Below are 26,176 nucleotides of genomic sequence, written 5' to 3'. Positions count from 1 at the left end.
AAAGAACCATAGACCCCACTTCCTGGATAATGCTCTAAAAAAATTAGCGTAAATACTAACTTGGATACCCGAAAAGTTTACAACTACTAAAAAGATTACAAAGGTCTGTAAATCGTATGTAACAGATCACCCAAATAACTGACGCATGTGTGCCCGGAGTTGTTGTTGTTGTTAAGTGCCATCGAGTCGGGTCCGACCCATAGCGACCCTGTACAGGGTTTCCGAGGGTGTAAATCTTTACGGGAGTAGAAAGCCTCATCTTTCTCCCGCGGAGCGGCTGGTAGTTTCGAACCGCTGACCTTAAGGTTCGCAGCCCGATTCGTAACCACTACGCTACCAGAGCGTTGTATTAATGGCTAACTATATGAGCTCTGGTAACGTAGTGGTTACGAATCGGGCTGCGAACCTTAAGGTCAGCGGTTCGAAACTACCAGCCGCTCCGCGGGAGAAAGATGAGGCTTATGAGGCTTTCTACTCCAGTAAAGATTTACACCCTCGGAAACCCTGTACAGGGTCCCTATGGGTCGGAACCGACTCGACGGCACATAACAACAACAACATATGGTGGTGGTGGTTACGTGCCGTGGAGTCGTTTCTGACTCACAGCGATCCTGCATAGGGTTTCCAAGGCTGTATATCTTTACTGGAGCAGAAAGACTCATCTTTCTCCTGTAGAACAGCTGGTAGTTTCAAACTGCTAAGCTACCAGAGCTCATTTATAAGCATTAACACCTTTAAGTTAAACTATTTTCATCTCCGTTTTACCAAGAAGAAAACTAGTGTCCTGTAGTGATTCAGTAGTCCTGGGAGGAGCAAATATTTAAAGCTTGACTGCTAACAGTAAGGTTGGAGGTTCAAGTCCAGCCCGTGGAGCCTCAGAAGAAAGACCTGCAATCTACTTCTGAAAAATCAATCAACTGTTGAAAACCCTATGTGTGAGCAGAAAACCCCCCATGGACAATTGTCTCCTTTGACATGAGACCAGAAGAACTGGATGGTACAAGGCTACCATAATTGAACATTTTGATCAAAGATTCCATAGAAGAATCCCCAAAAGGGTCGAAATGCAGAACAGAATTTCTAATTCTCATGAACTCCAGACTTTCTGGAACCATATGGGGGGGGGGGGAAGTGCTGTGAGGTGAATCCCTAAAACTATTGCCTTGAGATCAACTTTAAACTTTAAACTATAAATAGCTCCTGAAGTTGTCTCAAAATCAAACAATAATTTAGCTTAAAGAGTAAAGAATGTCTGCTTTGAGCATTATGCTCTTTTAAGAAATACCTAGGAGATCAAAGCAACAGCAACTCAAAAGATTAGGTAAGAAACTTTGGGAGCAGTGAGTTATGTTAATGGAGAAGAAACCATTTAGAGAAGAGGGTTGCACCACTCAAAGAATACAGTCACTGAATTGTTCAAGTAGGAACTGCTGAATCAGAATGTGTTATTCTGTATGTATTCTCAACAACCAAATAAAATCTAAAAAGAAAACCCTGCTCTGACACACATGGACTTGGCATTGACTTGGCAAGCAAGTGGTTAGCCAAGACAAAAGCCAATGTATATATGACACTTTAATTTTTAAACCAAATACTCCCGTTTCTGGCCATGGTGGTAGTTTATGTGATACGTTGTTTCCACATGATTAAAAATCAAACTGTATATTTTTCTGATTATATAGAAATATTTTACATAATCATTTTTTTAAAGTACATAGAATAAAACACAAGCTCTCTCTGTACCAGAGAGAGGGGGGGAAAAATGAAAAAACAAAGTCACTCATTAACCCACCACCTGAAGCAATCACTGTTACCATTTTGGTTTATTTCTTCCCTGCCATTTTTCTTTGCATTTTTACATAGTTCAGATTATGCATTGTGGAAGAGACGAAAAGACCCCATTTTCAAACATAAATATATTGTTGTTATGTGCCGTGGAGTCAATTCTGACTCATAGCGACCGGGTACAGGGTTTCTGAGGCTGTAAATCTTTATGGGAGCAGAAAGCCTCATCTTTCTCCTGCGGAACAGCTGGTGGTTTCGAACCGCTGACCCTGAGGCTCGCAGCCTGGTGGTTATTGTTAAGATGCTGTTGAGTCACTGGTTTGTTCTGACTCAGAGCAACCCTATGCACAATAGGAGAAAAAACGGCTAGTCCTGCAACATTCTCACAATTGTTACCTTTCAGCCTGTGGTTACTGTTGCAGTGTCAACCTGTCTCTCGGGAGTCTTTCTCTTTTTCGGCTGTCACTCCACTTTTCCAAGCACGATGTCTTAATAAAGTACAAAAGACCAAGTCTCACTTTCTTCACTTCTAAGGAGCATTCTGGCCTACTTCTTTGAAGACAGATTTGTTTGTTCTTCTGGCAGTCCATAATTTCAATATTCTCCTCCAACACCATAATTCAAATACATTGGTTTCTTCTCTGATTTTCCTTATTAATTGTCTAACTTATAACATATATATGATGCAATTGAAAATACCATAGTTTGGGTCAGTCCTCAAAATGATATCATTTTTCTTTGATAGTTTTAAAAGATCTTTTGCGATAGATTTACTCAGTGCAATATGTCATTTGATTTCTTGACTGCTGCTTCCATGAACATTAATTGTGGATCCAAGCAAAATAAAGTCTTTGACAACTTCAATCTTTTCTCCTTTTATCATATGCTATTTATTAGTCCATTTGTGAGGATTTCTGTTTTCTTTACATTGAGGTGCAGTTCATACTGAAGGCTGTAAGTCTTTGATCTTCTTCATTAAGTATTTCAAGTCCTCCTCACTCTCAGCAAACAAGGTTATGTCACCTGCATAGCATAGGTTGTTGAGTCTTTCTCCAATCCTGATGCCACATTCTTCATATAATCCTGCTTCTTGGATTTTTTGCTCAACCTGCAGATTGAATAAATATGATGAATGGATACAACCACCCTGATTTTAAACTACTCAGTATCCCCTTGTTCTGTTTTAATGACTGCCTCTAGGTCTATATACAGGTTCCTTGCATAAGCACAACTAAGTGTTCTGGAATACCCATTCGGTTCTGAACCATAGCAACCCTGTACAGGGTTTCTGAGGAGCAGCTGGTGAGCTTGAACCACCAGCCTTGCAGTTCAATTTGGTTCTGACCCATAGCGACCCTGTACAGGGTTTCTGAGGAGCCGCTGGCGAGCTTGAACCACCAACCTTGCAGTTCAAACAGCTTTGCAGTCTGGTGCATTAACCCACAGTGCCACACCAGGACTCTGAAGAGGTTGGTAGAATTCCTCAATTTCATCATCACTGACTTTATGGTTAATGTGTAAATTTGAATAATAATGGCATTAACTAGTCTTCTTTGTTGTTTTTAAGTGCACTGGAGTCCCTGTGTAGGATTTCTGAGTCTGTAAATCTTTAAAGGAGCAGAAAGTCTTATCTTTCCCCTGCAGAGCCCTGGTGGACTCACACTGCCAGTCTTCTGTTAGTAGCCCAACGCATAACTCAATCCACTACCAGAGTCCCTTAGCTACATATTCTGGTGGTGGTAGTAGTTATGTGCCATGGAGTTGGTTCCAACTCATAGAGACATTGTATAGGGTTTCTGAGGCTATAAATCTTCCTATGTTGTACATCTCAATATTAGGCCTTCATTTTGATTAATTATTATTGTACATTATTAATGAAATCTGACATTTCACCTCATCATGCTTTCATCTAAAATCATGAGAACTCATTTATAATGTAAGCTGTAAAAAACATCAATCAAGATTTAAAAATCATAATAACACATGGTTTTTCAGCCATAAAGAGAAACAAAGTTCTGATATGTGGTACAACAGGGCTGAACTTTGAAAACAGTATGCTGAGTGAAATAAATCAAACATACAAGATAACTATTGTATGATCCCACTTACATGGAATATCTAGAATTGGCAAATGCATACAGAAAAAACTTGCTAGTGGTTACTAGGAGCTGGGGACAGAAGAGAACGAGGGGCTATTGCTGAAGAGGTATGGAGATTCTGTTTGGGGTGGTGAAAACTTTGAAATGGTTAGCGGTGATGGTACAACATATTGTTGTCATTAGGTGCTGTCGTGTAATTAATTCTACTGAATTGTACATTTCACCAGAATATCAAGCTCACTACCATCGAAACTCATAGATTCCAACTCATAGAGATCCTAGAAAGGCTTTCCAAGGCGGGAAACCTTTACAGGAACAGAAAACCTCATCTTTCTCCCATGAAGTACCCAGTGGGTTTTAAACTACAAACCTTGTGGTTAATAGTGCAGTGCTTACCCTACACTGAGAAATTGTTAAAATGACAACTTTTTGGTTTTGTGTATTTTATTGCAGTGAATTTTTAAAGCAAGTCTTTGGAATTTTTGCTAATTTGATAAGCAAAAATGTATTTCATATTGGTTTCATTTTCATTCTTGGGATTACTTGTGATGCTAATTTCCCCAGATATTTACTAGTACTTTAGTTTCATCTGCTACAAATTATCTACTCATGCCCTCTGCAGACTTCTAAAGCAAAGCTGTCAAATTATTGTGCTTGCAATAAAGAAAGGTTGTTTGTTTGAATGAAGTCATCAGTACCTGAATAAAAAGATGAAACAGCAAAGAAGAGATTTTTACTTACCATTATTTGTAACTACAAAAGGAATGCTGAAGCTGATAATAATGGGACTTTGTCCCCCCATCCCCTCAAACTGGACATATGCAATCTTTCCCCCAAATAACAATAAATAACTGAATAAAAGACACCTCCGACACAGAACTGAGATTCTGGGGACAATCGCTACATGATTACAATCATACATGCAGGCACACATTATGTTTTATGATGATATGAATAGGAAATCTATGGGGTAGAAACACTAGAAGAAAATACACCTAACATGGTGGGATTGTAGGGGTTTTGTTTGTTTGATTGTTTTTAATATGTTTTTATATGATGGTATTTTCAATAACCACATGGATGTGAAGGCTGGACAGTGAATAAGGAAGATCATAGAAGAATTGATGCCTTTGAGTTATGGTGTTGGAGGAGAATACTAAAAGTGCCATGGGCTGCCAAAAGAACCAATAGATCTGTTTTTGGAAGTGCAGCCAGAGTGCTCCTTAGAGGCCAAAATGGACAAACTTCATCTCTCATACTTTGGACATATTGTCAGGAGGGAACAGTTGCTAGTGAAGGATATCATGCTTGGTAAGATGGAGGGTCAGAGAAAAAGAGGAAGACCCCCAACGAGATGGATTGGTCAGGTGGCAGCATCGATGGACTGACTCAATGGCACTGAACAATAAGAATTAATATTTACTGTGTAACTGTTGGGTTAGATACTGAAGGTATTAGGTACTTTCTGATAATTAGCTGATCTACTTCTCACATGAAAACACTGAGGTTTAGAGAGTTTAAACGTCATACCCAGACCACCTTCCCCAGGTATCACTAAACTTATTTTCCTATGCTAGTCAAACTTTTGTTCAAGGGATGTCTTATTACTCTCTTGGAAATTGCTAACCATGTTCCTTGCCCTAACAACATCTCATCCTTAGAAAAAATTGTAAAACTCATCTTCATTTTATTTCTTTTATGTGCTCTCCCAAGAACCATCGCAGGTAGCCAATAGCTATGGTTTGTGGGCCTCTAGTGTTTTAAGATTCTAAGCAACTCAGCCCTCCCAGGAGACTCTGACTTCCTGATCTCAAGATGCATGAAAGCTCATCAGACCATATCTGAATAACTCTGTTTCAAAGAGATGCAGGCAGCTCCCTGTACCCATGGTGTTAATATGCAGGGTTAGGTAGCCCGACAATTGCATGGGAGCTTGGAGCTCCAGCTCAAGGATTGCCTGGTTTCCATAGCAACATTCCTTCCCTTTCACAGGGAAGTCTATCATCTCCTCTGCCCACTCAGACTTTCCAGAATGAATTGATTTCCGTGACTATAGGTGTTTGTCCTTGAATTTTCAAAGAGAAAAGACATACTCATCAAAACCAGACTGCAGCTGGAACACTTCACTTCATCAGCTGGTCTGCTTTTTCTTTTAAAAATTTCACCACCTTCCTCCGTTGTGCGCTGTTCTCTAGCTTTATCCATCATTCTGGGAAATAGGTTTCTCTGACAGAAAACAAACAGATGGCAACCCTGTCAGCCTAAAACTGGCTGTTAGGGGGTTGCAATAATAAGTATTCAGCCAGGTTCCCTGAGAGCAGAGCTCTGCGTGGCTGTGCTGTGGGTGAGGATTGGAAGGACAAGAAAAAAGATCCCTGCCCACATATACTACAGATGTCACAATTCCTGCAATTTCACCATTAAAGGTTTGGCATTGCTCTCCCTAGCAAATGCTCTTTTGGTTTGCCTCTGCTCCTTGGAGGAGTAACACAATAAGCTACTAATGCTGGAAGAATTTGGGAACGAGAGGTGGCTATGCAGAGGAAAGGCTTAAAAGGAATCCGGAAGGCCATCTTGGCTTCGCAATGGATGCCTTCTGCTGCAGCAGCGTCCAGATCTTTCTCTCTCTCTCATGCGCACACACAGCCACAGCCACTGCAGGATGCCACTGACATTTACAAAGCATTGGCAAATTCCCCGCATCAGACGGTTCCCTGAAACACCTGCACACAATCCTGTAGGCAGACTTTTGAAACCTACACTTTGAAGAGAAACTAGGATCTCTCTTTTCCCAGCAGCTTTGTTTCTTTGACCCTGCAGTGTCCACAGGCTGAAGGTTTTTACCTTTAGTTAATGTGAACATCACCAAAAAATATTAAAACATTGCTTTGTTGAATACACTGAATGGCAGTAAATCAGTTCACTTTTCTTTAAAAAAAAGGCCAAAATCCATTGCCATCAATTTGATTCCGACTTGCGGTGACACTGTCCAGGGTTTCCAAGGCTGTAAAATCTTTATGGGAGCAGAAAGTCTCATCTTTCTCCTATGGAGAAGCTGGTGGGTTTGTACTGTTGACCTTTTGGTTAACAGTTCAGTGCTTATTGTAGTTTAATAATTTTTTCAGTCTTCAAAACATAGAAGAAATGTGGGATTTTTCACCCCCTAGTTAACCCAGGCCATTGTGTTTTCAATAGCCTCATATGGATGTGAAAGCTGGACAGTGAATAAGGAGGATCGTAGAAGAATTGATGCCTTTGAGTTGTGGTGTTGGAGGAGAATACTGAGGGTGCCATGGACTGCCAAAAGAACCAATAGATCTGTTTTGGAAGAAGTGCAGCCAGAGTGCTCCTTGGAGGCCAGGATGGCTAAGCTTCGTCTCTCCTACTTTGGACATATTGTCCGGAGGAAACAATCGCTGGAGACGGATGTCATGCTGGGTAGGGTGGAGGTCAGAGAGGAAGAGGAAGAACCCCAACGAGATGGATCAGCCAGGTGGCATCATTGATGGACTCAAGTGTGGCAGCGGTAGTGAGGTTGGCCCAGGATCGAACATTGTTTCGTTCTGCTGTGCATGGGGTCGCTATGAGTCGGTTCTGATTCGATGGCACCTGACAACAACAACAACAACAAGTTAAATTATATTGACACCAAACATTACAACCAAAATGTTTATATAACCAAGAAATTAATCAGTTCTACTCCAATTGCACACTTATTAACCACGGTCTGCTGTTATTAGGTGCACAACTGAACAACAGAACAATTGTTATGCTTGAGTCCACTGGGGCTGCCACTGTACCTATGCATCTTATTAGGGGTCTTCCTCTTTTTCTCTGACCCTCCAGTTTACCAAGCATGATGTCCTTCTCCAGGGACTGGTCCTTCCTGATAGCATGTCTAGAGTGTGAGAGACAGTCATGCCATCTTCGTTTCTAAGGAGAAGTGAACTTCTTCAAATAAAGACTTGCTTGTTCTTCCAGCATTCCATGGTACTTTCAACATTCTTCTCCAACACCATAACTCAAATGCATCAATTCTTCCATGGTCTTCCAACTTTCATATGTATATGCTGTTGATAAGTGCCATCGAATCAGTTCTGACTCATAGCGACTCTGTATAGAGTTTCCAAGAAGTGGCTCGTGAGCTCGAACTGCCGACCTTGCAATTCAAACCTTTCAGTCCAGCACATTAACCCATCACCCCACACCAGGAGTCCACATGTATATGGGTGGTAGTGGTGGTATGCCATGGAGTCGGTTCCAACTCATAGTGACCCTGTATAGGGTTTCCAAGGCTGTAAATCTTTATGGGAGTAGAAAGCCTCATCTCTCCCATGGAACAACTGGTAGTTTCAAACTGCTGACCTTGAGGTTAGCAGCCCGATTCGTAACCACTAGTCTACCAGAGCTCCTATATATGAGGAGATGGAAAATACCATGGTTTAGATCAGGTGCATCTTAGTCCTAAACCTAATCTCTTTGTTCTTGAATACTTTAAAGAGGTCATGTGCAGCAGATTTGACTAATGAATTATGTGATAGTTTACATGGGAGAACATTAGTTTTACATTCATTCTATCGTATATCGTTTCACTGCCATGGTTACAATCCTCTCCATGCATCATCAACCAACCAAAGGGTATACACTACAAGCCTGCCCTCTAGTCGTCAACACACAGCCCCTCTCCCTTTCTGGATCTAAAGTCCCCAGCTGCTCCATCTGTCCACATCATCGTCTCTGCCTCCATCTCTGGCATCGCTGCTTCTCTGGGTAGGGTCCCACTCTCCACTCTTCTCCATTGATGGTCCCAGGGACCTCCGCTCCTAGACTGAAAAGTTAATCACTCTCCTCCTTGCTATAAAACATCTACCTTTACATTTCCAACCCTCACAATCAGTCCTGATAACTATTATTCACTATTGTATCACAAGAGACCTATTTGCATTTCCTTTCGTTAACCCCATCTAGACAGATTGGTACTACTCAGTCATTTGATTTCTTGACTGCACTTGTGTGAGTGCTGATTGTGGCTCCAAGTAAAATGAAATCTTTGACCATTTTTCTCCATTCATCATGATGTTATCTAGTGGTTCAGTTGTGAGGATTTTTGTTTTCTTTACTTTGAGGTGCAATGTAAGCAAGGTTTAGTAGAACATAAAGGAATCCTGGTGGTACAGTGATTAAAGAGCTCAGCTACTAACCACAAGGTTGGTGGTTTGAACCCACCAGCCTCTCTTTGGGGAAAAAAAAAAATGTGACAGTCTGCTTCTGTAAAGATTTATAGCCTTGGAAACCCTCTGGGAAATTTCTACTCTGTCTATGAGTTGGAATTGACACTATGGCAAGGGGTTGTTGTTGTGAAGTGCTGTCGACTCACTTCTGACTCATAGCTACTCTGTATAGGTTTCCCAGGAGTGGCTGGTGGGTTTGAACCTCCAGTCTTTTGGTTCAAACCAAGCTTGCAGTCCAGTGCATTATCCTACAGTGTCATACTAGGGGCGTTGTTATTGCTATTGTTGTTGAGTGTCGTTGTGTCGGTTCTGACCCATAGCGATCCTGGTGGGATATAATTTGATCATAAAATTATATTTGTTCACTGTCCTCACATCTTTGGGTCAGGCTTCCACCTTTGGGTCAGGCTTTCCACCTATCGGAAACAAAGGTGATACTAACTTTCACTATGTAAAAGTCCTCCATGTCACTGACTTGTTGGCGGCATAGGAAACTGGGTCACACAGTGGCCATGTTCAGTAATAGTTGGCCCTGTAAAAATCCCTGTCTCATTGTTCTTTATCTTGGATCTTATTTTCTACATTTCATCATCTTCCCCACGTTTCAGGTACCCAACACATCCTTTCTTTTCCGACCCTAACCACTTGTGCCCCTTCCAAAAATCTCTCTAGCTCTTAGAATATTATGTTAGTCATTTATACTTTAGGATGACTTTAAGCTGGACAGTGAATAAGGAAGACCATAGAAGAATTGATGCATTTGAATTATGGTGTTGGAGGAGAATATTGAAAGGGTCATGGTCTGCCAAAAGAACCAACAGATCTGTGTTGGAAGAAGAGTAGCTAGAGTGTTCCTTGGAGGCCAGGATGGCCAAACTTCGTCTCTCACACTTCGGACATATTGTTAGGAGGGAACAGTCGCTAGAGATGGATATCATGTTTGGTAAGGTGGAGGGAGGGTCAGAGCAAAAGAGGATGATCCTCAGCAAGATGGATTGGCAAAGTGGCAGCATCAATGGGCTCAAGCATGGCAACAATTGTAAGGTTAGCCCAGGACCGGGCAATGTTTCGTTCTGTGGTGCATAGGGGTCACTATGAGTTGGTACCGACTTGATGGTACCTAACAACAACAACATTAACTGGCTAACCTATTTTTTCACTGTAAAAGGAAAGCTTATTAAAAGGGTTTCAGGAATCAGTGAATACCTGGGATAGGTATTTTTTGAGGCAGAGAAGGACGGTAACTAACTTAAAGAAAACAGGAAAAGGGAGCAACCCGATTTTGCAGAAGAAAGGAACTAGACTCCAGGAGTCGAGGTACCTAGCAGGTGGTCTCTTCAGGGTGTAAATCAGTTCTAGCCATTTTCTCCCCTTTTCTCATCAGTCAAAATTGCAGTTGCTTAGGAAAGAGAGTGAATGAGCCTGAGTTCTGTGCTCACATCTGGGTCAGGGAGGGCAGAGTAACTTGTCTGACAACCCTTCCAAGGCTGCATGCACTGGGGGAGCCATAACCAGAAGAAGGGATTTGAGGTGGCAAAAACCTTTGTTGTCTAGTGACTCACTGCAAGGATCGCTCAGGAGGCAATGCCGAATCATCGCCAGTCACTCAGTTCTGAGATGACCTTGGATATCAGAGCAAGGCACAGATGGGCTGTATGGATGTGGACCACCTGGAGCCAAGCCTCAGAATCCTTTCCTTCCAGCTGGGTGCTAAGCATGGGAAGGACAGAGTTTGCTAAGTAGCATCTGCTTGCTATTTGGTAGCTTCTTCAGGGCTGTACACAGAGTTGTGTTTCATTGACACCACTCAGGGGAGGATGTAAAGAGCCCTTTATTGTGCTGTAACTGACATTCCGGAGTGGAGGGAGAGGCTTTCCAGCAGGCATATTTTCTCAAGATGACAAGATTCCTCCTTGAGGGAGAGAGATTGAAGACATTTCCCCTTGTAAACCAGTGATCTAGGCTAATGCATTTGTATTACTCTCATCACCACTTGAAAATGCAAGATCAGTGGACTGAGAGCCAGTGCCAACTTCCGGATCCTGAAATTATTTGCATAAAATCTCTTTAATTTATAGATTCAAATACAAAGTATGGGAAAAGTGAGCCATGACGGGAGCTTTGTTGTTGTTAGGTTCCATCCAGTCGGTACTGACTCATAGTGACCCTATGCACAACAGAACGAAACACGGCCTGGTTCTGGGCCAACCTCACAATTGTTGCCACGCTTGAGCCTACTGATGCTGCCACTTTGCCAATCCATTTTGCTGGGGGTCTTCCTCTTTTTCTCTGACCCTCCACCTTACCAAACATGATATTCTTCTCCAGTGACTGTTCCCTTCTGACAATATATCTCAAGTATCAGAGATAAAGTTTGGCCATCCTGGTCTCCAAGGAGCACTCTGGCTGCACTTCTTCCAACATTGATGTGTTTGTTCTTTTGGCAGCCCATGGTACTTTCAACAGTGTCTTCCAACACCATAACTCAAATGCATCAGTTCTTCTATGGTCTTCCTTATTCACTGTCCAGCTTTTGCTAGAAAATACCATGGCTTGGGTCAGGTGCACCTTAGTCCTCAAGTCGACATCTTTGTTCTTCAACACTTTAAAAGGTCTTGTGTAGCAGATTTGCCTAATGCAATATATCATTTGATTTCTTGACTGCTGCTTCCATGACTGTTGATAGTTGATCTTAGAAGAATGAAGTCCTTGACAACTTCAATCTTTTCTCCGTTGATAAGAATGTTGCTTATTGGTCCAGTAGTGAGGATCTTTGTTTTCTTGACATTGAGATGCAATCCATACCGAGGGCTGTGCTCTTTGAGCTTCATCAGTAAGTATTTTAAGTCCTCTTCACTTTCAGCAAGCAAGGTTGTATCATCTGCATATCGCAGGTTGTTAGTGAGTCTTCCTCCAATCCTGATGTCAAGTTTTTCTTCATATAACCCAGCTTCTCAGATTATTTGCTCAACTACCAGCTGCTCCATGGGAGAAAGATGAGGCTTTCTGCTCCCGTAAAGATTTACAGCCTCGGAAACCCTGTTCAGGGTCGCTATGCGTCGGAACCGACTCAACGGCACTTAACAACAACAACAATACAGGTTGAATAAGTATGGTGAAAGAATATAACCCTGTCGCACACCTTTCTTAATTTTAAACCATTCAGTGTTCCCTTGTTCTGTTTGAACAACTGCTTCTTGGTCCATGTACAGATTTCTCATGAGCACAATTAAGTGTTCTGGAATACTCATACATCACAATGTTGTCCATAGCTTGTCATGATCCACACAATCGAAAGACTACACCTTTGCATAGTCAACAAAGCACAGGTAAACATCTTTCTGGTATTCTCTGCTTTAAACCAAGATCCATTGGACACCAGCAATGATATCCCTCTTTCCACGTCCTCTTCTGAATCCGGCTTGAACCTCTGGAAGTTCTCTATCAATGTATGCTTGCAGCTGTTTCTGTATTACCTTTAATAAAACTTTACTCTCATGGGATATCAAAGATATTGTTTGATGATTTCTGCATTCCGTTGGGTCAACTGTCTTTGGAATGGGCACAAATATGGATCTCTTCCAATCAGTTGGCCAGACAGTTGTCTTCCAAATTTCTTGGCAGAGATGAGTGAGTGCCTCCTGTGCTGCCTCACGTTTTTGAAATATTTCAATTTTTATTCCATCAATTCCTGGTTCCTTGTTCTTTGTCAATTCCTTCAGTGCACCTTGGATTTCTTCCTTCAACTCATCTAATTATGTGTCTCATGGTTCAGAGGTGAAGGGACTCAGGTGAATGGACTGGCAGAGCAAGAACCAGGAAAAGAACATAAGCTTCCAATCTCCTCAAGCCATTCTAAGAGTTGTTCTTATAACTTTGGTAAGTTAACAGATCAAAATTCTATTAAATAAGGAAGACCATGTAAGAATTGATGTATTTGAGTTATAGTGTTGGAAGAGAATATTGAAAGTACCACTGCCAAAAGAACAAACAAATCTGTGTTAGAAGAAGTACAGCCAGAACGCTCCTTGGAAGCCAGGATGGCCAGACTTTGTCTCAGAGGGATCAGTCACTGGAGAAGGATATCATGTTTGGTAAAGTGGAGGGTCGGAGAAAAAGACGAAGACCCCCAGTGAGATGGATCTGCACAGTGACAGCACCATGGATTCAGGTGAGGTTGGCCCAGGACTGGGCATTGTTTTGTCCTGTTGTGCATAGTTGTTATGAGTCAGTATCGACTCGATGGCACCTAACAACAAACAAAAGTTTCCAGGATTAGGAAAACATACATACACTAAGTCTGAATTCTTGAAAAATATGGATTCAGAACCATCTTCCCTAGGAGAAGACCAGTCATCACTGCTGTTGTTAAGTGCCTTGGAGCACGTATGCTTTTATATTCATTATCACATTTAAATGTTTCTGGAAGCGTAAATGGCCAAGAAAAGACGAACAGAAGCTGGGGTTTCGTGATCAAAGGCTTTGCTACAAATTCTGGAGCTCAAGGTGGGATCCCTTGAGAGTCAACGAGGGTTACATAGTGCTCAGAAACACAGTCAGTAATGGAACTGCCAGCTTCCATTCAAAATGGCGCCGGAGCTCCCTTCCAGTCCCTCCCCTCCGCCCGCCTCTCGTTTTTGCCGGGTGGGGACGCCAGGAACGAGGCCTGGAGCGCGCGCGGCCTCACGGCGGCTACGCGCCTGCGCGAGAGCGGGCGGCGGGAACGCGCACGCGCGGCTGAGGCGGGCTCGCCTGAGAGCTGAGTCGCAGTCGCAGAGCCGGACGTGTCCGCGAAGATGGCGAGCCGGGTGAGTGCCGGCCGGGAGCCGTGGCTCGAGGCGGGGACTCTGGGCTCGCGGGCACTCTGAGATCGAAACTCCCTTTTTTAGCGGAGGGTAAATAAGTCTGAGCAAATGGGACGTTTGAGGGGCGAGAGGCCAGAGAAGGGCTTGAGGAGGAGAAGGAAGGGGGAGCGGTCGCAGGGGATTAACTCCCCTTAGAAACTCCATTCCCTTTGGGGAGAACTAGTGGATATGACCTTTCTCGCTCCCCGGTGTCTCTTGCATCTCCTCTAATTCTCCGTTTCTGTCCTTCGGTGCTTGTTTCCCTGGTCTCTGACGGCAGCCGCAGGGCTGTGGCCGTTCCAGCCCGGTCTCCCGGCCTCGGGGGTTTCTCCGCAACCCCTGCCGGGGCTCATTCAGTGGAGACGCTGGAATCACTGCAGGGCACCGTCCGCTGTGGCCGGGAGAGGGGTCTGGGAAGGGTCTTTCGGAACCCATTTTTGGTTCTTCACTAATTAAAGGGCTTGTGAAAGGTGGAGGGGGGTGCAGATGACTTTGAGTGTTGAACCGCGGTCATCTGGGACCTGTCAGTAGCGGGTCAGGCAGAAATGGATTTAACTTGAGGTGGGCATAGATTTGAGGTGTCATATTTTGTTTTTATGAATGACTGTCGCATCCAATGTCCAGTGCATCAGGATATACTGTAGTGTCAGGGTGTTTAATTCTACTTCCTCCTGTAGCTTCTATGATCGCCCAGTAAGAAGGGTTTGGCGAGGGAAATTAGGGCTGGTTCTGCGCTTTATTGCGTCTCCATTCGGCTGAAAGCTCTGTGAGGGATAGATTCTGTCAGAGATTATACTGGCCATAAACCCAAGAACATTAACTGCGTCATTAGGTGCTAAGTATGTACATGATTAATTGATTTATACCGGAATATTTGAATACATTTGTATAGATTTTTGCATATACCCAAATATTCTATGCGAAGGTCATGAGAATATAGTCAGAAGATACTTTAAAGGTCATTGAGTTTGACCTTTCTCTCTTCCTTTTCCCCATGTTGTTGTTGTTAAGTGCTATCAAGTTGGTTCTGACTTATAGCGACCCTGTATAGGGTTTCCAAGGAGCAGCTGGTGGGCTTGAACTGCCAACGTTGTGGTTCGCAGTCCAGTGCTGATCCTACAGTGCCACACCAGGACTCCTCCTTTGCCCCATAGGCTCCCCTTTTACCGAACGTTTGTCAGATTCTGTCTTTTTCCAGGTTAGGAACCTCTTGTGTCTCCTCTGCTCTCTTGGACATACTCAAGGCTCTTCCATCGTAAAACTGTCCCTCCTGCAGCCCCCACAGCTGTCACCTTTTCTCTGTCCACTTTATAGTCAGACATCTTGATAGAGTTGTCTGTATTTATTGTCTCCCATTTGCTTACCACCCACTCAACCCTCAACCCACTGCAGTCTGATTTCTGGCCCTATCATCTCACTGAAAGTGTTCCTGAATGTAACTGACATTTGCAAATCCTTGTTGTATTTCATGTCTCAGCAATGTTTGACATTGTTAACCATTGCCCTCATCATGGGAAACTCCTCTCATGGTTTCTGTGAGACCTTGCTCCTGCTTTCACTCCTTCCACTCTTTTGCCGACTCACCCTCCTCTGCCCTGTTATTTTGCTGCTATTCCTCAAGGCTGTCTTCTTACTCTGGTTTTTTTTTTTTTCCTCAAGCAATCTCTTCCAAGCCCTCAGCTTCAGTTACTATCTATATACCAATGATTCCCAATATTTTTCCCCCAGGTCAGAATATGTGTAACCTTTAAGCCCTAGATGATTATGTGAAACTGCTTATTTAAAACCAAAGTCCCTTAAAACTCAACTTGTTCAACCCTGAACTCAGCGTCTTAACTCACAAAACAACTAGTTTTCCATTGCAGTGAGTGGTACCACTATCAGTCCAATTATACGGATTGAAAACCTGGAGGGGAGGGCACATCACCCCTTTAGCCTTTTCCATATTCCCTGCTGCTCTGCCTGCCAGTAAAATCCATCACTGAATTTTGTCCTCCCTTCCCCATACCCTCCCACCTAAAAAGCATATTATCAAGACCTGAGAATCTGGCTTGGGGTGTTGCTGCTTTGAACTACACCAAATTTACCCCTTGGATTGTCACATGAGTCCTGTCATTTTAACCTCTGAAAAATGTCTCCAGTCTGTCCACTTCTCTACATTGTTGTTTTTACCCAAACTACTAGCATTTCTGGCTTGGACCATTGCAGGAGTTCCCTAAGTGATTGTTCCCTTCCCTGTTCTATGCTGTTGTTGTTAAGGCACTTTGAGTTGGTTCCGGCTCATAGCGACCCTATATAGGGTTAACAAGGCTTTTACAGAAATCTCTGAGGAAGCAGAAAGCCTCATCTTTCTCCCACTGAGTGACTGGTGGGTTTGAACCATGGACCTTGTGTGCTTACTGTATGGAGCTACCATGCTCCCTGTCCCATTGTTTGACTGAAAACCCTCTCTCATTAGCATGCACTGCTTTGAGAAGACCAGTCCCTAAGGATCTTTGTGGTTCCATTGCTGCTTCTCTCTGCTCTCCCCGTTACTGACTGCAGTGGTCTCTGTTATCTCACGAGGCTTTGCATGTGCTGTTTCCTTCCTGTGTACTGCTCATCCCTCACCCATTTAACTCCTACTCAGGACCCTCAGCTGCTTAAGGGAAGCCTCTTCTGATCCCACACTGTAGTTAGGATCTTTTGTCACATGACCTAGAAGACCTGTGTTCCTTTCTTTAGAGACTTTACCTGGTTTTCAGTTTGGGTCACTGTGAGTCAGAACTGACTTAATGGCACACAGCCACTACCACGCCGTGTGAGTGATATTTACCTCCACAGTAGATTTTACCTTCCATGAAATGCAGAGACCATGTTCTGTACTCACTGTTATCAACTGTGCTTTGCACACTGCCTGGGACCTTGTGGTATCAGGTGCTGTTTAGTCAGTTCCGATTCATAGCTCCCCTGTGCACAACAGAACAAAACACTGCTTGGTCCTGTGCCATCCTCACAACTGCAGCCACTGTGTCTCAGTACATTTTTGTTGAAAATGAATCTAATCTAGTGATAGAAGATGCATGCATCACCATGAAGCCAGCCCATTCTAGCATCAGTTCTATTGTTGTTGTTATTGTTATGTGCCATGGAGCTGGTTCCGACTCATAGTGACCCTGTACAGGGTTTCTGAGGCTGTAAATCTTTACGGGAGCAGAAAGCCTCATCTTTCTCCTGTGGAACAGCTGGTAGTCTCAAACTTCTGACCTTAAGATTTGCAGCCCTATTCGTACCCACTAGGCTACCAGAGCTCCTTGTCAGTTCTATTAGAAAGTTGCTTTTTAGATGGCATTCCATGTGGTGGTGGTTGTATGCCGTTGAGTTGGTTCCAAGTCTCTGAATCGAGTTTCTGAGGCTGTAAATCTTTCTGGGAGCAGAAAGTCTCATCTTTCTCCTGCAGAGGTGCTTGTAGACTTAAACTGCTGACCTTGCAGTTAGCAGCCCAGCTCATAATCCACTTTGCAACCAGGGCTCATTATGGTGTTGCATGTACTTGCACATACACACGGACGTGATTTCTGCAGTTTGGAGTCACATAGAACTAAACACAATTCTTTTTGCATATGAGAGCTGCTCAGAAGATAGGTTACATATCCCTTAGATTTTCTATTTTGCAAGCTAAACACCCCCAGTTCCTTGTACATCCTATCTGCCAAACTGCATTGTTTAGAATTCCTTTCTCTGGAAAAGCTCTGTTTTGTCAACGTTCCTTCTAAAATGTTCCCTAATGGTACATAGTGATCAGTGCAAAATATTCTGAAATTATTCCCTTAAGCTGGACATTATTATTAGTAGTACAGGATAAAATTGTATCAGCTTATTTTTCTGCCATGAATCACACTCTTGATAATACTGAACTTGCAGTCAATTAAAAATTCAAGTTCTTTTAAAATCAGCTCCCTCATTCCTATTGGAAGTATTGTACACATTTCTTTTTTTCTGTTTGTAAGTAAAAGATCTTACGTTTATATCTTTTACAATGCATCTTTTTAGGTCAGAGCATGTCTGCTACCTGTTGAAGGTCTTCTTGACTCTTTCATGTTATGCAACATTGTAGCTCTCACAGTTTTGTTTCATCTGTAGTTTGTATCTACATTCAGTTCAGTAATAAAGAGTAGAATAAGATAATCAGAAATAGCCCTTAAGGATTCTCCTAGCGGATTGGGATGCCATTGTTGTTGTCAGGTAGGTTCTGATTTATAGCAGAAAATATAGGATTTTCAAGGAGTGGCTGGTGGGTTTGAACTACCGACAGTGGTTAGCAGTGCAATGCTTATCCTACGCCACACCAAGACTCTTTGGATACCATTACTTAAGTATAAATGCATCTCATTTAATCCTGACAAAGCAACACATTAAAGTAAGTAGTATTTATTTTACTCAGAAGAGAAGCTGAGTGACTTAGCCAGGTTCATATGGCCAGTAGAGTCAGAATTTGAATTCAGGTTAGTTTGATGATGCCAGTTATGTCACCAACTAGTTTAATGGCCATATGAGGACAAGAGCAAAGCTGTTACCTTGAGGACTAGGGTGTACCTGACCCAAGTCATAGTATTTTCAATCACCTCATACGCATGTGAAATCTGGAAGTGAATAAGGAAGATCAGAAAAGATTGGATGCATTTGAATTGTGGTGATAGTGAAGAATACTGAATATACCTTGAACTGCCAGAAGGAAAGAATTGTCTTGGAAGAAGTAGAGCTAGAATGCTCTTTAGACTAGAGGATGTACTTTGGACATGGTATCAGGAGGGACCAGTCCCTGGAGAGGGTACTATGCTTGGTAAAGTAGAGGGTCGTTGAAAAAGAGGAAGATGCCTGCAGTGCAATGAATTACTTCCTATGGCTCTTCTACCTAGTCTTTGCAGCTCCCACCAAACAACTTTTTCCTTATGAGACTGGGTAAGAGAAGGTAGGGGCAGATGTTGGTTGTTGTAGTTGTTAAGTACCGTGGAGTTGGTTCCGACTCATAGTGACCCTGCACAGGGTTTCCGAGGCTGCAAATCTTTACGGGAGCAGAAAGCCTCATCTTTCTCCCACGGAACAGCTGGTAGTTTTGAACTGCCAATTTTGAGGTTAGCAACCCGATTCGTAACCAGTATGCTTCCAGATGCTGGTAGAATTATATTATTCAGTTATGAATGATTGTTAAGTGTTTGTGATTGCAGAAACTTAAAACTCTAACGTGGGTTTCAAATGAGACATCTTAGAAGCAGGAAGGGAGATCTCACTGCCTTCAGAGAAGAAGAACCAGGAGTGGAGTGTGTCCTTTGGACCCTGAGATCCAGGGGTCACACCTGTGACTCTAGAGAAGGGACAGAAGAACAGCAGTGGCAGAACCAAGAGCCAGAGCATGAAGCCCAGTGGTGGGTTTCCCAGCCCATGGAGTGATTAGAGCAGAGTGTCTTCTGGCACCAGGCTCGCTTAGGGACAGAGGTGTGAAGTTTGCTGACCCAGGGAGTTAGAGCTGAGTGCCTCGGGCTCAGGTTTTGGCTTAGTAGTGTGCCCTTCGGGCATTTATCAGCAGCTCTGAAAGAACTTTGTAACAAGGCCCAAGCTGGGCAGAGGCCTGGCCACGGACTGCAGAGAGGCTTGCCTGCAGGCTTGGCTGGGAAGAGGTTGCCCTGATTGAAAGAATTCTTCTGAGCACTTCTAATCCGGAAGTGTTATCTGTTAAACTCCCTAATAAACCCATAATTGTGAATAAGGTGGTGGTTGTCAGATTTGGTAGAAAAGATAAAAAGCTGGAGGCTTGTCTAACCTCAGCCTTATAGGAATTGGCATTGGACAAATTTTCCTTTCCCCTGTTGAAGTAAGCAGAGGTCTGGTGCCACCCCACACATATCCTTTTCTAAAGCCCTCAATGAGATGGATTGACACTGTGGCAGCAGCAATGGGCTCAAACATGACAATGATTCTGAGGGTGATGTAGAAACAGGCAGTATTTCATTCTGTTGTGTGTAGGGTTGCTATGAGTTGGAAACAACTTGACAGCTCCTAACAACAATAACAACAGATGTCTCTGTACAGATGGTTAATGTGCTTGATTGGTAACAGAAAGATTGGAGGTTTGAGCCCACCCAGAGATGCCTTCGTCGAAAGTGTTTTATTCTGTTGTACTTAGGGTCTCTGTGAGTTGTAACTGATTGGACAGCACCTAAGCACAACCATAGAAGCTACAGATGTTCAGCACATAGAGTTAACCTTGTAGCAGTACTCGTAAAATGGGTTCTGCATTTCCTTTTTGTGGGAGAAACTTTATTTTGAATTAGTATTGCTTTTAGTAAGGAGCTCTGGTGGTGTAGTGGTTATGAGTCAGGCTGGTAACCTCAAGGTCAGCAGTTTGAAACTACCAGCAATTCCATAGAAGAAAGATGAGGCTTTCTGCTCCTGTAAGGATTTACAGACTCAGAAACCCTAAACAGGATTGTTATGAGTCAGAATCGACTCCGTGGCACATAACCACCACCAATGCTTTAGTGAATCTACTTTTGGCATTCTAGCATCATTTTGTAAATGGGACTGTGCTCACTGATTGAAGATTTTTTTTTTTTTTAATTCAGTCAATGATGTAGACTAGCAGTGTAAACTATATCTTGTCCTTTGCTTTTTCCCACCAAAAAAGCAAGCATCCTGTTTAGTTAATCGGGGTAATTGGCTGGACAAAGATTAAACCTGCTATATTATTCAGTATATAGCATTTAGGTTATCAGAACTGGATTAATGCTAGAAATGCCTTGGAGACCCTAATCTAAGAAGTGAAGAATTTAGAAGAAAACCATTTCTCCATATTTCTAAGTATATTGTTGTTGGTAAGTGCTGTCAAGCTGATGTCTATGTATAGTGACCCTGTGTAGGGTTTTTGAGGCTGTACAGTTTTATGGAAGCAAAAGCCTCATCTTTCTCTCTCAGAGTGGCTTGGCGGGCTTGAACTGTCTACCTTGTGTCTCACCATTCAGTGCTTATTGCACAAAGGCACTGTGCTTCTTAAGTGTATCTGGAAAGATAAATTAGATACATTTTATAATAAATGATCAGATGATTTGAATTTATTTGGTTCCCTGTGACCTTTCAAAAAGGTTCAATTTTAGGTAATATGTTTCCGTAGCTGTTTGTTTCTTTGTTTTATTTTCGAGAGTTGCATAAGCACTGGACTGCTGACTACAAGGTGAGTGGTTCAAACCCACTAGTCACTTCTTGAAAACCCTATACAGGGTTACTGTGAGTTGAAAACAATGCTACAATGTTTAACAACAACAGCAACAAAAGTAATAAAGTACATCCCAAAGTCATGTTGTCGTTAAGTGCCATCGAGTCGATTCTGACTCATAGCGACCCTTAACAGGGTTTCTGAGGCTGTAAATCTTTACGGGAGCAGAAAACCTCATCTTTCTCCCGCGGAGCAGCTGGTAGTTTTGAACTGCTGACCTTGCGGTTTGCAGCCTGATTCGTAACTACTACGCTACCAGAGCTCCTTTCCCAAAGTCATAATCCTTATTATTTACAGTGAAATTTGTACATGCTCTTAGTTAAGAATGAACTTGACATACAGAGGACTATCACTGCCCCAGACCTGCATACCCGCTTTAGGATTCCCTTTCTCTAGCTACTCAGGAATCCTGGAATCAAGTAGGGGAAAGACAGAAACTTCAAGTTGTGGCAGTAATAGTTTAGGAGAGCTGACTCTGGGTACTGCTCCAAGACTCCTGGTGTGGCGCTGTAGGATTAGCACTGGCCTGGGAACCACAAGGTCGGTGGTTCAAACCCACTAGTTATGCTTCAGTTGTTGTGAATTGAAACTGGCTCGATGGCACTTAGCCACAACATTCTATCACCAGAGGATCCTGGATAGCGTAGTAGGTTGCACTTTTAGCTACTAATCACAAGTTCAGCAAGGTCACCTGAAAATTCAATCTACCAGTTACTCAGTGGAAGAAAGATGTGGCTTTCTGCTCCCGTAAAGATTTATAGCCTTTACAGGGTCACTACGAGTCAGAGTCAACTCTACACACACCACCACCACCTCCCTACCACCAAGGAGCCCTGGTGGTGCAGTGGGTTAAGTGTCAGGCTGCTAATTGCAAGGTCAGTGGTTTATACCCGCCAGCTGCTCCTGGGGAGAAAGATGAGGCTATCTGCTACTGTAAAGATGTACAGCCTCGGAAACTCTATGAAGCAGCTCTACTCTGTCTTATTGCGTCCCTGTGGGTCAGAATTGACTTGATGGCAGTAGGTGGGGTGCCCTGCCACCACTACCCTGTTGTTAAGTGTCGTTGTGTCAGTTCTGATTCCTAGCAACTCTGTGTAAGGTTTCTGAGGAGCGGCAGCTGAATTTGAACTGCTGACCTTGTGACTCAAACCAACCTTGTCCCACAGTGCCACACCAGAACTTCATTACCCTACTGGTAAGAAAAGAAGGGGAAAAATTAATGCTGTCTGAATTTTTTGTACTTTATTTTGTTAAAATGCCAGAAATCTCACAGAAGAGTCAGCAGTCCTTTTCTGAAGATATGCATACCTTCATGGTGTGGCACTGTAGGATAAGCACTGAACTGCAAACTGCAAGGTCTGCAGTTCAAACCCACCAGCAGCTCCTTAGAGACCCTATACAGTGTTACTATGACTCGAAAATGCTTAACAACAATGCAAATAAAACCAATGGATTTCCTTATAAATCCTTTCTTCTGAAACATCTTTGTTGTTGTTAAGTGCCGTCGAGTTGGTTCTGACCCATAGTGACCCTGAACAGGGTTTCTGAGGCTGTAAATCTTTATGGGAGCAGAATGCCTCATCTTTCTCCCGTGGAGCAGCTGGTAGTTTTGAACTGCTGACCTTGTGATTCTCAGCCAGATTTGTAACCACTATGCTATCAGAGCTCCTTCTGATACATCTAGTGGAGGTAATCTGTTGCAAAGAAGTGCGAGTATGATGATGTTAAATAGAAATCCAAGGGAAAGAAGACCTTAGGAGCTGAAACAGCCGTAGACGAGTGTCAAAAATAAGTTACCTAATTCAACACTCTGACTGGGCAGGCCAGTACAGGCAGACCTTGCTCTATGGAGCTCCACAGATGTTGCATTTTGTACATGCTGAAAATTTGTAGCAACCCTGTGTCGAGCAAGTCTGTAGGCACCATTTTCCTATAGCATGTGCTCACTTTGTGTCTTTGTGCACATTTTGGTCATTCTCACATTTCAAAACATTTCATAATGTTATGGCACACTTAGTAGACTGCAGTCTAGTGTAAACCTAACTTTTATATGCATTGGGAAACCAAAAATGTCTTGTGACTCCCTGTATTGCAACAATTACTTTATTGTGGTGGTTTAGAGCTCAACCTGCAGTGTCTCTGAGGTCTGTCAGTCTCTCCAATATCAATTAGGAAGTGACAGCTATTGAAAAAGCCTTGCAGTCTATGCTAGACACCTAGCCATTTATAACTTCTTACTAGAGAATAGTGTCATTTCCAAATAACCAACCTTCAGATGAAGTTTTGGACAAGCTATTAATTGGGGATAGCTCATGTGCAGACTCAAATCAAAACAAAGACTATAAAGTGTTCAGTAGTCCTAGTTCCTAAATAAAAGACTTGCTATCTTAAACACACTGGCTTTCTACAGTCTTGTATGCAGGAATTGTTTTTGTGTGTGTATCACTTCAGTAGAATTCTTAAAGGGTATCTGTAAGTGTAAAAATTTTTAGAAAATAAAATTGAAATCTTTAAAGTGTAGTTAAGTGCTGCATCATTTTGAAACCCAGTGGAACTTAAAAAATATATATATGTATTCATTTAAATGTTTAAAGGGCACATTCTGCTCGCAGGCACACAGACTTTCTCAGTCCATGGGCCTAGCGCCTGCAACTGCTCTGTCTCTCCATGCCACCACCCTGGCCACAGTCTCTGCTCTCAACTGCTTTCCTAGGTATGAATCTCACACTCCACTCATGCTCTTCCTTTTTGATCGCCTTGGGATGGTCTGATCCTGAAATGACAAATTAACTACTTCCCACTTTGAGTTACACATCTTCTACAGTTGCAGTTTGACAATGATGTATAATCCTGCTAACAATGATTCACAGTTGAGTCATAAAATCCTACCACCATCACCCCTGTCTCCTTTCACTAGATCCATCTGAGAAAGAGGGAGACTATTCAGTGGGGATTCTAGTTTACCCACCTCATTTTGACACTAAGCACACTCATGAAAGCTTGTAAGCCAACCACTTCATGCCTTTATTATGTTAAGTGCTGTCAAGTAGGCCTCAAAGCAGTATCTGAGTGCCCACTACCCATATCCTCTTTCACAAGTAATTCTAACCAGTTTGATAGATGTAAAACTATTCTAAAAGTTTGTTTAATTTTGCAATTTCCCTCTCATTACTAGTGAGATTGAGCATTTTCCATCTTGGCCATTCAGATTTCCTCTTCTGTGAATTACCTTTGTATGTGCTTTGCCCAGATTTTCCTGTTGGACTGCTGGTATCTTTCTTGTTGGTTAGTAGAGTTAGTCATTTTTTCAAGTGTGGAGGTAGAGGTGGGCGTACTTGAAGTTCTGATCCTTCATTAGTGCAAAATAGTTTCTCCCAACAATGATAACTGTTTTGTTTGTGGAGTTTTAGATTTAAAAATTTTTATAGCAATAAATACCCAGTTTTTAACCTTAATGATGGGTACTTTTGTGTGTTTTTCAAGAAATTTGTCCCCACCTAACAGTCATAACGATTTTCTTCTAAAAGATTTAAAGTTCACTTTTCACATTTTGTTGTTTGATCCATCTGGAATGTATTCTTGTTTTTACTGTGAATTACGAAGCTAATTTTATCTTTTCCATGTGCATAGCCAGTTGTTCCAGTATCATCTATTGATTCACCCTTTCTGCCCACTGATTTGTAATGCTGTCTCTGTTTTATACCCAGTTTGCTTATGAGTGTGAGCGGGTCTAACCTTAATTCATTTTCAATTGTTAATTTGTCTCTAAGTGCACTAATGTTGTTAAATGCTATCTAGTCATTTCTGACACACAGCCATCTAGTCGGTTCTGACACACAGCACAGGACTGCTAACCACAGGTTTGGTGGTTCAAATCTCCTCGAAACCCTATGCAGGGTCACAACTCAGCAGCACAACAACAAAAAATATGAATTCTAGAAACAATGCACTCCTCATCCTTTTTAAAAAAATGTATGTTGTTGTTATTAAGTGCTATCGAGTCAGTTCCTACGCATAACAACCCTATATGTGGGTTTCTGAGAATCACCTGGTGCATTTGAACCACTGATCTTGTGGTTAGTAATCCAGTGCTTATCCTACAGCTTTTCTTCATCTGTTGGGATTGTTTTTGACTTACTTTTTAAAATTTTAAATAAGGAGAGACACAAAATACACTTCAGTAAAACTCAGCTGACTTCTTTGCTGACATTAAGTCAGAGCATGGTAATAATTTATCATTACTTAGTGCTTTATAGATTTGAAAACAAATGAACTAATGGTGGTGATGTTCCATGGAGTCGATTTCGACTCCTAGCAACCCTGTATAGGGTTTCCAAGGCTGTCAATCTTTATAGGTGCAGAAAGCCTCATCTTTCTCCCATGGAATGGCTGGTAGTTTTGAACCTCTGACCTCAAGGTTATCAGCCCAACTCCTAACCACTACACTACCAGAGCTTCATGCTGGCATCAGCTATGGATGAGTAATGCAGGCTATTTTGGTTCTTCGCTAAATTCAGAATGAAGTGCTATCGTCCTGGTTTTCACTAGCATATATCTAGATTTTTGGTGGAAGACAGAATGGAAGAGTTATTCATTTCAGATAAAAAATCAAATCTGCAAGTTAAAGCCATTTTTTAAATCCATCATTCATTTATTTTGTAAAATCACTAAACAATAAAGAGTATTTCAGGTCTTCACTATTGCTGTTCTTTTTTTAGTGTAAAATAGTTTTCGTGTTATGTACTTGTGGACAAACATTTTTTTAGTTGATTTCACAAGCAATGAAAATAGCAATTATTCCTAATTCTAGGTCTCCCTAAAGGCACCTATGTTGGGAGGTTTGAAAGATGATTATCTCTATAGTGACTTGTTCCCTAGAGAATAATATTGACAACATGTGAGATGATAACAGACTTTGTTCCTATAGGTTAGGTGGGAGCCTGGCAGGGAAGCCTTATTCAGTAAATG

The 26,176-nt window shown here is 42.4% G+C and overlaps 1 protein-coding gene across 2 annotated transcripts in view; it reads left to right on the top strand.

Moving 5' to 3' along the window:
- The first annotated feature begins 13,802 nt into the window (after positions 1-13,802).
- Positions 13,803-26,176, top strand: part of NSF (N-ethylmaleimide-sensitive factor) — a 183,386-nt gene continuing 171,012 nt past the window's right edge. The window contains exon 1 of one of the 2 annotated variants that reach the window (XM_006833530.1): positions 13,803-13,923. In XM_006833530.1, the coding sequence (XP_006833593.1) occupies positions 13,912-13,923 (12 nt within the window). In that variant the 5' untranslated portion in view covers positions 13,803-13,911. The remainder of the gene's footprint in view (positions 13,924-26,176) is intronic. The other variant, XM_006833531.1, reaches the window with a different exon arrangement.

The sequence above is a fragment of the Chrysochloris asiatica genome, unplaced genomic scaffold, assembly GCF_000296735.1.
Source record: "Chrysochloris asiatica unplaced genomic scaffold, ChrAsi1.0 scaffold00007, whole genome shotgun sequence".
Lineage (NCBI taxonomy): Eukaryota > Metazoa > Chordata > Mammalia > Afrosoricida > Chrysochloridae > Chrysochloris > Chrysochloris asiatica.
This window is presented reverse-complemented; position numbering and strand designations above follow the sequence as displayed.